At 38.7% G+C, this 13,607-nt stretch overlaps 1 protein-coding gene across 1 annotated transcript in view; it reads right to left on the minus strand.

Moving 5' to 3' along the window:
- The window catches only part of Fgf9 (fibroblast growth factor 9), a 49,741-nt gene that overhangs the window by 28,527 nt on the left and 7,607 nt on the right, over nucleotides 1–13,607 (minus strand). Inside the window, exon 2 of the mRNA XM_004670541.2 lies at nucleotides 10,684–10,787. Within this exon, the coding sequence (XP_004670598.1) occupies nucleotides 10,684–10,787 (104 nt within the window). The remainder of the gene's footprint in view (nucleotides 1–10,683; nucleotides 10,788–13,607) is intronic.

A 13,607-nucleotide genomic window follows, 5' to 3' on the forward strand; every position in this document is an offset into this window, starting at 1 on the left:
ATGTACAGGGGGGAGGAACTCTGGAGAAAAGGCTTAGCAGTTAAGGCACTTGCCTGGAAACCATAAGGACTCACATTCAACTCTTCAGATCCCACATAGGTAAAACAAGATTGCCTATGTGCACAAGGTGGTGCATGCATCTGGAGTTTCATTACAGTGTCTAGAGGCCTTGGCATGCCAATTCTCTCGCTGTGTTTCTCTCACTCTCTCTCTCTCTCTTGCTCTCTCACTCTCACTATCTTGTTCTAGCTCTCTCACATTAAAAAAGGCCAGTCTGTTGGACTTGCCTCAGAAAGAAACACTAAACACAGAAAACAAAGAGAGAGTACTAGAAGCTGCAAAGACAAACAGCTCATCACTTACAAAGGCAAGTCCATCAGAATTACATCCAATTGTTCAATGGATACTCTAAAAGCCAAAATGTCTTAGAATGGAATAATTCAAATTTTGAAAGATCATTGATGCCAACCCAAACTACTATACTCAGCAAAATGATTCTTCTTAATAGATGTAGAAAGAAAAACTTTGCATGTAACAGCCAGCTTCATAAATATGTCAGAACTAAGCCAGCCCTACAAAAAATATTAGATGGAATTATTTGCACTGAAGAGAAAAACAAATATACTCAACAGAATACAGGAGGTAATAATAATAATAATAATAACTAGAAAAGCTGTGAAAGTAAATGAGGATCAAGAAAACACCAAATTCAAGCTAGGCATGGTGGTGCGTGCCTTTAATCCCAGCACTCAGGAGACAGAGGTAGGAGGAACACTGAGAGTTCAAGGCCAGCCTGAGACTACATAGTGAATTCCAGGTCAGCCTGAGCCAGAGTGAGACCCTACCTCGAAAAACCAAAAAAAAAGAAAACACCAAACTCCACAATCTTCAACTTAACAGGGATTAACTCATACCTCTCAATAATAACTAAGGAATATCAATGGAATCAACTCCCCAGTCAAAAGACACAGGGAACCAGGTATGGTGGCACACACCTTTAATTCTAGCACATGAAAGGCAGAGGTAGGTGGATCACCATGAGTTCGAAGCCACCCTGAGACTACATAGTGAATTCCAGGTCAATCTATGCTAGAGTGAAACCCTACCTCAAAAAAAAAAAAAGAAAGAAAAGAAAAAGACACAGGGGGCTGGGAAGATGGCTTAGCAGTTAAGACACTTGCCTATGAAGCCTAAAAACTCACATTCAATTCTCCAGATCCAACATAAGTCAGGCACACAGTGACACAAGCACACAAGGTCACACATGCACAAAGGGGGCACATGTGTCTGGAGTTCGACTGCAGTGGCTGGAGGCCCTAATGTGCCAGTTCTCTCTCTCTCTCCCTCTCTCTCTCATTCATTCTCTCGCTCTCACATAAAAAAGGCAGTCTGTTGGGCTTGCCTCAAAAAAAAAAAAAAATACACAGGTTAACAGGTTGAATCCACAAACAGTATCCATCTATTTGCTGTGTACAGGAAATCTACCTTGCCATTAAAGATAGGCACCACCTTGAGGTGAAAGGATGCAAAAAGATATTCTAAGCAAAGAAATAGGAAAGAAGCAGATGTGGCTATACTAATATCTGATAAAATGGACTTTAAACCAAAAGCAATAAAAAGAAATAAAGGGCTGGAGAGATGGCTTAGCGGTTAAGCGCTTGCCTGTGAAGCCTAAGGACCCCGGTTCGAGGCTCGGTTCCCCAGGTCCCACGTTAGCCAGATGCACAAGGGGGCGCACGTGTCTGGAGTTCGTTTGCAGGGGCTGGAAGCCCTGGCGCGCCCATTCTCCCTCTTCCTCTGTCTTTCTCTCTATGTCTGTCGCTCTCAAATAAATAAATAAAAAATGACCAAAAAAATATTTAAAAAAAAAAAAAGAAAGAAAGAAGGTCACTGTTATACACCACGTAAACAATTCAACACAAGGAAATTATATCATAAACATATATGCACCAAACACAGGTGCACCAAATTTTATAAAGCAAAATTGATTAGGCATTGAATCAAAAATTATATCTCGGGCTGGAGAGATGGCTTAGCGGTTAAGCGCTTGCCTGTGAAGCCTAAGGACCACGGTTCGAGGCTCAGTTCCCCAGGTCCCACGTTAGCCAGATGCACAAGGGGGCGCACGTGTCTGGAGTTCGTTTGCAGAGGCTGGAAGCCCTGGTGTGCCCATTATCTCTCTCTCCCTCTATCTGTCTTTCTCTCTGTGTCTGTCACTCTCAAATAAATAAATAAAATTTAAAAAAAATTATATCCCAACACAGTAACAGTGGATGACCTTAATACTCTACTTTCATCAACAGACAAATTACCTAAAAAGAAACTAAGGGCTGGAGAGATGGCTTAGCGGTTAAGCGCTTGCCTGTGAAGCCTAAGGACCCCAGTTCGAGGCTCAGTTCCCCAGGTCCCACGTTAGCCAGATGCACAAGGTGGCGCACGCGTCTGGAGTTCATTTGCAGTGGCTGGAAGCCCTGGTGCGCCCATTCTCTCTCTCTCCCTCTATGTGTCTTTCTCTCTGTGTCTGTAGCTCTCAAATAAATAAATAAATAATGAACAAAAATTTAAAAAAAAAAAGAAACTAAACAGAGAAACAATGCAGCTAAGCACCACCGTAGATCAAATAGATTTAACAGATATCTACAGAACATTTCACCCAAGTTCTACAGAATACACATTCTTCTCAGCTTCTCATAGAGCCTTTTCTAAAATAGATAAAAACAATTAGAACACAAAACCAGTCTTCATAAATTTAGTTAAATTAATATAACCCCTTATAGTATATCTGATCATAATGCAATAAAGCTAGAAATCAACAAGAGAAACAACATAAAATACACAAACTACTGAAGATTAAATAACACACTAGTGAACAATAAAGAAATCTAGAGGGAAAATAAAAATACAACATAGTAAAATTTATGTGACACAATGAAGGCAGTCTTAAAAGCGAAGTTTATACATCTAGATGCCTACATAACAAAATTAGAGAGTTCTCATATAAATAATTTCATGATCTACTTGAAGGCATTGGAGAAAAAGAACAATCCAAATCCCAAAATATCACATGAAAAGATATAATCAAGATCAGGGCAGAAATCAATGCATTAAAACTATATTCCACAAAATTTGAAAATTTGAAAGAAATGAATTAATTTATTGACTTATATGACCTACTTAAACTAAATCCAGAAGAGACACATTATCTGAATACAGCTATAACATCTAATATTATAGGAGCAGTAGTAATAAAAACCTCCAAGCCAAAAAGTCCAGGCCCAGATGGGTTCACTGCTGAATCCTACCAAACCCTTATAGAAGGAAAACCACTATTTCTCAACTTATTTCACAAAACTGAACAGTAGCGAATGCTCTTTGACTCATTCTATGAAGCCAGCATTACATGAATACCAAAACCAAACAGAGACACAGAAAGTAAACTATAGATCAATATGCCTGATGAAATTAGACACACGAAGTCTCAATAAAACCTTGCAAGTTGAATCTAAGAACACAAAAAGTATCATTCACTCCAATCAAGAAGGTTTCATCCTAGGGATATAAGGATGGTTCAACATATGGAAATTGATAAATGTAATACATCATATAAACAGATATAAGGACCAAAATCATATAATCATTTCAATAGCTGCAGAAAAGGCCTTACACAATACAACATCACTTCATGATTAAAACACTGGAAAGGCCAGGGATTGATGGATCCTCTCTCTCTCTCTCTCTCTCTCTCTCTCTCTCTCTCTCTCTGTGTGTGTGTGTGTGTGTGTGTGTGTGTGTGTGTGTGTGTGCGCACACGCGCACGCACGCACATACATACACCCAGAGAGAGAGAAGCAATTATAACAAACCTGAAGGCCATATCACACTAAGTGGGGGAAAGCTTGAAAAACCCCCACTAGAGGTGTGCATTCTCCCTACTACTACTTAACATAGTATTTCAAGCAGTAAGGCAAGAGAAATAAAAGGGATACAAATTGGAAAGGAAAAAGTCAAACCAGCCCTATTTGCAGATGATGTGATTCTACACTTAAGAGACCTGAAAGACTCCACCAAAAAAAACTTATAGATCTAATAAATTCTTTCAGCAGGTAGCAAGATATAAACTAAAATCAATACACAAAAGTTAGTAACCTTCATAGATATCAATGACAAACTTACAGATAAAGAAATCAGGGAAGCAGTCAAACAATAGCCTTACCCAAAAAGATTAAAATCTTGGAATATCTCTAACCAAAAAAGTAATGTTAAAATAATGAAGAAAGAAATTGAGTAATACACAAAAAGATGGGGAAAATCTCCCATGTTCATGGATCAGAATTAATGTCATGAAAATGGCCATCGTACCAAAAGTAAAATACATATTCTATGCAATTCGGATAAAAATTTCAAAACCACCCTTCATGGAAATAGAAAAAAAAAAGTCTCAAAATTCAATGTAAGCACAAAAGGCATTTTAGATAGCCAAAAATGTCCTTAGCAAAAAGAATAGTATAGTAGTATCACCATATCTGATTTCAAGATATAACACTGAGCAATAGTAATAAAAATAGCATGGTACTGGCATAAAACACAGATTAATGAAACAGAACAGAAGATCCAAGTATAAGTTCTAGTAACTTCTTTGACAAAAAAAAGCTAAAAATATACACTACAGAAAAGACATTGAAAAATCACATGTTCTCTTGCCCTTTACAAAAATCAACTCCAAATGGAACAAAGATCTCAATGTAAGACCTGAAACTGTGAAATGTCTAGAAAAAAAATGTAAATAGAACACTCCAAGATGTAAGTTTAGGGAAAGACTATGTGTAAGACCCCAGTAGCCCAGAGAATAAGAAAAACATTTAACTTTTGGGATCTCATGAAACTAAAAGCCATGGCACAGCTAAGCACACCATCAACATAGTCAATAGATAACTCACCAAAAGGGATAAAAACCATTATGAGCTATACACCTGACAGAGGTTCAATATCTAAAATATATTTTAAAAAACTCAAAATCTAAGTAATAAAAAAATCAGTCAACCCACTTAAAACTGGGGCAGAAAACCGAACAGAGTTGTCAAAAGAAGAAATGCAACTGGCCAATAAACATTCAAAAAAGATGTTAAATATGTTTAGCAATCAGGGAAATGCAAAACCACATTGAGATTCCATCTCACTCTTGTCAGAATGTCTATTTTCAAAAAATCAAATGGTAAAAAATGCTGGCAAGGGTGGTTGGGGGAGAAGAGGATCCCTCATCTACTGTTGAGAGAGCAAACTTGTATAACCACTGTGGAAATCAGTTTGGGAGTTCCTAAAAAACAGATCTTCTGAGCTGGGCATGGTGGCACATGCCTTTAATCCCAGCATTCGGGAGGCAGAGGTAAGAGGAGCACCATGAGTTGAAGACCACTCTAAGATTACATAGTGAACACCAGGTCAGCCTGGGCTAGAATAAGACCCTACCTTGAAAAGCCAAAAAAAAAAAAAAAGGGAAAAAAAATCTTCCATTTTCCAGCTAAGCCACTCTTTACTCAGAGATATTTGATGGGCCATGTGCATTGCTACTCTACTCACAATAGCTAGGAAATCTGCCAGATGCCCATCAACTGATGAATGGATAATGATGATGTGGTACACATACACAATAGAATTCTATGCAGCAGTAAGGAAAAAAATGAAACTTTAAAATTTTCAGGAAAATGATGGACCTGGAAAAAAATAAACAAAAACTTTAAAAAAAAAAAAAAGCAAGGTTACCTAATCTCAGAAAGAATAAACCCTGCATGTTCTCTCTCGTGTGTAGATCCTAACATGGAATCCTTTGACTTGCTGCTGAGTTGTAGCAAGCATTAGTAGTACTTCTTAGATAGCTACATGAAGCTTGGAAAGAGGAGGAAAAGGAAGGGATTAGAGAAAGACATCATAAACAGGTAAGTGGAGGAAGAAATTACAGGACGTAGAGGGGCATGGAGGGGGAGACAAAGTTAAGAGAGCGAAGGGAGGGGAAGAATACATGAAACTAATGATGGCATAAATCAGTACTATAGAAACCTTCCTCTTCATTAGCCAATTAAAAGAGATAAAGAGAGCTGGGTAGATTGCTTAGTGGTTACGGTACATGCCTGCAAAGCCAAAGTTCAATTCCTCAGTACTCACATAAAGCCAGATGCACAAGGTAGTGCATGCATCTGGAATTTGCAGTGACTAGAGGCCTGCCATGCCCTATCTCTATCTCTATCTTTCTCTATCTCTCTTGTGTACTCAAATAAATAAAGAAAATATTTTTTTAATTTTTTTAAAAGAGACAGAATGAGGGGAATAGTTTCGGCAGAAGCACCCTGCAGCAATAGGGAAAACTTTACCCTAAAACCACAGGGTATTGCTGGCAAATGCCAAAACTGGGCTACCCACCTTCTCCCAACACACTCACAAAGTGAGTGTTGGTCATGGAGGGAGGGTCTCAAAACAATTCAAGCCATTGCCAAAGCACCTGGTTACCTGCCAGAAGTACATGGTAAGACCCTATTGCTGAAGACACCATGGGCTGCAGCCATAGGCCATTGAGAGATTCTGCAAGAATTGAGATGGAAATCAAATCCCTGCTGGTTGGCTCTCACAATGCTAGAAAGTACTCCCAACTGGGGGATAAAAGTCACCAACAGTGTGAACAAACAGTGGATCCTGCAAGCTACAAAAACAACCATCCAGCCAAGGTGTAGCCACTGGTATAATAATGGCACATAAGGTATGGGGGAAATAAAACTGCTCTCTATTTGGACATGAGGCCCCCTCGGTGGCAAGGAAGCCTATGGCTTGGAAGGTCATAAAACCTAGAGGGAAACTTTCAGTAGTCTTGGTCTAAAAAAAGAGGTTATTGCAATTAAAAAGTCTTCTAGGGAAGCTATAGATTGTTACTAGAAAAATTTCAGTGCCAGGGATGGGATGCTTTCCAGTGAATTGTTGGCCAGAAAGGTCCCTGATGCCCCCAAAACATTACAGGCCATTGCCAAGGCTCTTGGTTTCCCACCAGGAATAGATGGTAAGATCCTATTACTGAAGACTCCACATGTTTAGGCTGCAAGGTCATTGAGAAATCAAACTGGGGCTGAACTAAACACCTCCTCCATGTGGGAATACATGCCTGCTACTGAACCTATGAAGGGGGGTATCATGAATCCTAGGGGTGTAATGCCTACTGGTGACTGGCTACATGCATATATTATGCTTGCCAAACTTCCCCATAAGCACTTCTCTTAATGTTCATACCCATATAGTAATGCTACTCTCACTTTTGGTTAGAGAAGCTTCTCTTTTCAGATGGCAGTGACCTCTGGGATGAGTCAAAAGGCACCATGTGCTTATAAGAAGTGACAGAGGGGCTGGAGAGATGGCTTAGCGGTTAAGCGCTTGCCTGTGAAGCCTAAGGACCCCGGTTCGAGGCTCGGTTCCCCAGGTCCCACGTTAGCCAGATGCACAAGGGGGCGCACGCGTCTGGAGTTCGTTTGCAGAGGCTGGAAGCCCTGGCGCGCTCATTCTCTCTCTCTTCCTCTATCTGTCTTCCTCTCTGTGTCTGTCGCTCTCAAATAAATAAATAAATAAAATTTAAAAAATAAATAAATTCGTTTCATTTAAAAAAAAAAAAAAGAAGTGACAGAGGAGTGCTCCACACTACAACATCTCTATCACACCTTCCAAGGCTCAAGGTCCATTGTGGAAGAGGTGGTGGGAGAATGTAAGAGCCAAAGGAAGGGTAGGACTCCTTACAATGTGCTCCAGACACAAAGTGGCCTAGATATCCATGACCTCACAGTGCCTGACACTACCTACACAAGATGATCATAATAGGAGGAAAAGATGATGATATCAAAATAAAAGAGACTAATTGAGAGGGGGAGTGGAGTTAGGAAGGGGAATGTGATAGGAAGTGAATTATCATACTTCATTTTTTATAATTATGGAAGCTGTCAATAAAAAAGTTTAATTTTAAAAAAGTCTTCTCGGGGGCTGGAGAAATAGCTCAGCAGATAAGGCACTTGCCTGCAAAGCCTAAGGACCTGGGCTTGATTTTGCAGTACTCACATAAAGCCAGATGCACAAGTGGCACATGTGTTTGGAGTTTGTTTGCAATGGCTAGAGGCCCTAGCATATCCATTCTCTCTCCCTCATAAATAAATATATAAAATATTTTTAAAAGTCTTCTAGAGCTGGGCATGATGGCACACGCCTTTAATCCCAGCACTCGGGAGGCAGAGGTAGGAGGATCACTGTGAGTTGGAGGCCACCCTGAGAACACATCGTGAATTCCAGGTCAGTGGACTAGAGTGAGACCCTACCTCAAAAAACAAACAAACAAAAAAATAGTCTTCTAAATGTTTATGTTTATCTCTTTTGATCCATTCTGCTGTCTGTGTTGACCACAGAATTTACTTTTTACAGATGTCAGTAAATACCAGGCGACCCAAGACTCATCAGAATGACAAGAAAAGACAGACAACTGCCTAGCATGAGAGAAGTCATCTCTACCACATCTGTCAGAACCCAAGAAACATTACAGAGAACGTGACAGATTAAATATGACTGATGCTCTCACTGCTAGCTTGGAAACTCCTCTAGAGGATGGTGGTAGACATTGAGGAGACTCAAAACTCATCATCAAAGAAAAAAAAAAAAAAACTAAGAGTTCTGAGAACTCAACATTAAAAGAGACTTATGCCCTCCAAGGCTCAGTAAACATTACAGAAGAGAGGACAGAAAGAATGTAAGATCCATAGGGTGGGAAGGTGTAATCTGAACCACAAAAACTGACTGGTGCATTCATGACACCACAGTGATTACCAATAACCCTACTGAGGAGGGCCCTCAGTGGAATGGGGGTGGGGGGAAGAGACATAAGAGTATAACCCAATGGGAACATGACCAATTTGCAATATGTTCACATATAAAAGTTCTCAATTTAAGAAAAACTAGCACAGGGCTAGAAAGATGGCTCAGCAGTTAAGACACTTGCCTTGAAGCCTAAGGACCCAGGTTCTACTCTCCATGTCCCACGTAAGCCAGATACACATGGTAGCCCAAGCATCTCAAGTTTCGATTGCAGTGGCTAGAGGCCCTGGCACACCCATTCTCTCTCTCTCTCTCTCTCTCTCTCTCTCTCTCTCTCTCTCTCTCATAAATAAATAAATAAATAAATAAATAAATAAATAAATAAATAAAAATAAGTCTTTAAAAAATAATACAGGTTATCAGCAAGCAAGATCTGTAATCAGCCTTGATACCCATCACCATATAAATAGATAAAGGAATGTGGTACATAGGCACAATGAGAGTTTTATTTAGCTGTGCAGAAGTACTGACTTGTGTCATTTGCAGCAAAGTGGGTGGGGTTGGTGTTCATCATGTTAAACTAAATAAGCTAAATTCAGAAAGACAAGTATGAGTTTTTCTATCATATGTAGAATCTAGATTTTAAGTATAGACATATGTGTGTGACATGAAGCTAAAAGAGGGATCATATGAGGATGGGGAACAAGTCCAAAGGGAGAGAGGGGAAAGTGAATGCAATGGAGGGAATGAAAGACAAATAGATCATGCTTTCTTTCACATACAGAATCTTGAGTTAGCAATATTGTGTGTGTGTGTGTGTGTGTGTGTTTAACTAGAAGATGTATAGTAAAGTAAATATATGTTTGCCTTCATTGATAGCAGCTGAGGACTCCAGAAATTTTTCCAGACTTGGCTAATTTTAACTTTGAGCTTTTTGTAGGCTCTAATCAAAATCATCATATTTCTGGTAACATGGATTAAATGACCACTTGCCCACCAGCAATTACAATAAAAAATAACTAAAAGCTATTTTACTTAGAAAATGCTGCTGTTGTTGAAGTCTCTAGTTAGATGAAATGACTAATAATCTATCAGTCATAGCCACACATTAAACAGAAATTAAGTCTGTTGTATTTCTCATATACTGTGATTTGCCCCTGTGCTGGCCGAAGGAATGAGAGGCCAGGACATAAAGGCGGTCAGTGCCCTCCTGCAGAGCAACACTTTGTGCCCTTCATGTCCACAACCCAGTCAGGCACAGGGCCTGGCATCTCGCAAGGCATAGCAAATGCTTCGTAACTGCCTCCCTGGAGGTCTTTCCAAACTAGTAAGTGTATCATATGAGACTGGAGCAGGGGGAAGGGAAGTCATCATGCTTACAGATAATTACAAACCTGTCATATTCTGATTCACATATGAGATTATCTGAAATAATTTCTCTTTCTCTCTGGTAAAATGAAGATCTTGTATCATTCAGAGAAAAGGGTTAGACTCACTGCAGTCTATTTCTAGTTTTAATTACAACACTTAGCAAAGCTTTGCAGATCATTTCAATTCATTTCAAAAATAACTCCCATTCAATACAAGAAGATGGATTTTTCACACTTGTGATTTTTTATTTACTTGATAATAAAGATGGTTTTGCATATAAATGAAGCATTTTTAACAATTTTGGTCTAGTGAAGATGCAGAATTGATGTTCTATTAATAAAAATGAAACGGCATGTCTCAAAAAGCTGAAGTTTCCACTTGCCCTTCAAACTGACTCAGTTTCTCCTCTAGCTCTTCATCTAGAGAAAATGCAGCTCAAGTCAAATGTAGAACATGGAAATTGACAAACCATCTACTGGTACTTACTGATCCATATAGCTCCCCTTTCTCGTTCATACCGAGGTAGAGTCCGCTGTCCACACCGCGAATGCTGACCAGGCCCACTGCTATACTGATAAATTCCAGAATGCCTGTAAGACAAAAAACAGAAGGCAGAGGACAGTTAGAGACCACAGCATGTCCTCCAGGTCACAATGTGCCAGGCCCTGGAGAGGAAGCTGAGCCTGGCTCTCCACTAGTAGCTCATCACAGGAATTAAAAGAAGTATTCTCAGACTGGAGTGATGGCTTAGCAGTTAAGCGCTTGCCTGTGAAGCCTAAGGACCCAGTTCGAGGCTCAATTCCCCAGGATTCACATAAGCCAGATGCACAAGGGGCGCACACACCTCGTTTGCAGTGGCTGGAGGCCCTGGCACGCCCATTCTCCCTCTGTCTGTCTCTCTCTCTCTCTCTCTCTCTCTCTCTCTCTCTCTCTCTCTCTCTCTCTCTCCCTCCCTCCCTCCCTCCCTCCCTCCCTCCCTTCCTCCCTTCCTCCCTTTTTCTCTCTCTGTCTGTCACTTTCAAATAAAATTAAAATAAACAAAAAATTTTGAGAAAAGAAAGATTTAAAAAAAAAAAGAAGTATTCTCTAAAATTTGGTTTCCTAACTAAATTCTCTCTTGTCATACTCATACACAAATACTTATAAACATGACCTACACAATAACTAAAGCATTTAAATTTTCTTAAAATCTAGTATGTACGTAAGCAGTCTAAATGTTAGGACATTTGAACCAATGTACAGATCCTAATGAACTAAAACAGGATATCTGTAGAAACTAAGTACTCCCACTTTATGTATGTGAAATTAAGTATTTGTATATGATGAGTATCTTGACCTTGGAATTCCCACACTCTAGAACTGATAGAAATGAACACTTACTAATTTTTTTAAAGCACTAAGCTTTAAAAGCACTGAAATGGCTCAGCAGTTAAAGGTACTTGCTTACAAATCCTACTAGGCCAGGTTCAATTCTCCAGTATCCACATAAAGCCAGATACACAAAGTGGCACATGCATCTGGAGTTCATTTGTAGTGGGAAGAGACCCTGGCATACCATTCTCATTCATTCATTCACTCATTCATTCATTTGTTCTCTCCCTAATAAAGTAAATAGAAATATATTCTTAAAATAAATAAAATAAAGCATTGATATATATGCACAGGACACAAACTTTCATTCAGAGAATAGTCATATGTCTCTCAAATTAAGAGTTCACAATTGTACAACCTTACTGAGCTCCATTTGAAAAACTAAAATACACCACAGTCATCCCACAAATCTCTGCTTAAACAAGGTATTTTTTCTGTGCTTATCTAGGCCTCAAAGAGATAGATAAGCAATTATAATAGTCTAATATTCTGGAGGGGGAAATACTGGTTCAAAAAATGATCTTAATTTAAAGTAGGTACAGAATACTCTATCCCCAAATCAGATCAGCATAATGATCTTCCTCATTTCCTCTTTCCCCTTGCTTACCTCACTAAGAATAACAACACCTCAGCTGGGCATAAATCCAGTATTTTATGACCACACGACAGCAGCTTCAATTTCCCTAAGTATATTGTTGTTTTAAGATGATTAACCCACAATATATTCAGGATGCTGCTAATATTACTTGAGCTTGGCCATATTCCAGTTTTTATTATAAATTGAAGTACTAGACTTTGCATGGAGCTTGTATCAATGCATTCCAAACACTGAATTCTTAGTTTTAAAGTGCCCTCAAATACTGAAAAAGTGTACCTGTATCTAACAGTTTAGAAAAAAAAAAACTTATGGTAATACTGTGCTGTAGTCAGTCTCATGTGACTAATAAAAAAGCACTTACATGGATTTTTTTAACAATTAATTTTGCAACTCTCACAAAATAGCCCAGAGTTCCATCAAATGAAGACATGGATGGCATAAATCTTAAAAGGTGAGGACTGAATTAAGAGAAAACTCTGTTGGATAGGAATGTAAAAAAAAAAAAAACTATTTCTTCGAAAGGAGCATTCCCAATTCTTAAGTACAAAATGTTACAAATCTTCTCACATTTCCGGCTTACAAATTATCTACCTATAGGGATAAACTTATTTTAATAGAATATGAGCTCACTTATAGAAACAATAGAGAAATTACAGATTATGCTTTTAACCTGATCGACTAACACTCGTGGACCATCGCTCTGAAACAAGCCAGTATGTGACTAGCCTTCCATACTTCACAAAGCAAATGATAAATCAATGAGGAAACATTTCCGTGAGATTCATTCACATAACATACACTTCTTTTTTAGAAAATCATTTTATTTCATTGTACCATTTCTAATACTTATAGTTGAAAATACTCAAAACAGGGACATTGTATTACTACTAGGGACACCTATATATGAACCTCTTCTAAGGTTCCTAAAAGGACACCATGATCGAGGTTATACTCATCCTGGCACTCACTCACTCTCTCTCTCTCATAAATAAATTAATTAAACTATATAGTTTTCAAAAAACAGCTCCAACATTGCTACCAAGTCCACCAGAGCCCCTGATTTCACAAAACCATCTGACTGGCTGGCCTGAGAAAAATCAAGAACAGTAACAACAATAATATCAAGTAACAGCCAGAGTGCCAAGCATGAGAAGCTTTCATTCAGACTTTAGGACAACCCTCGGCATTACAGTATTTTCATCCTCAATGTACCCATAGGAAAATGGAGATTTCACAACATTAACTAACTTGTCCCAATCAAAATGTAAGGCCTATTTCCTTAAGTGTTATTCATATCGCACATTTGGCTTTACCTCTTTGTTTTATGTATCTGTGGGTTCTGTGTCATTTTCATATATAGTTAAGTTCTGAAGTTACTGTTATATAATTTGAGAATGAAAATATTAAGATATTTATCTTGTTTGTTCTAATAATGACAAGA

This window comes from Jaculus jaculus, chromosome 7, assembly GCF_020740685.1.
Source record: "Jaculus jaculus isolate mJacJac1 chromosome 7, mJacJac1.mat.Y.cur, whole genome shotgun sequence".
Lineage (NCBI taxonomy): Eukaryota > Metazoa > Chordata > Mammalia > Rodentia > Dipodidae > Jaculus > Jaculus jaculus.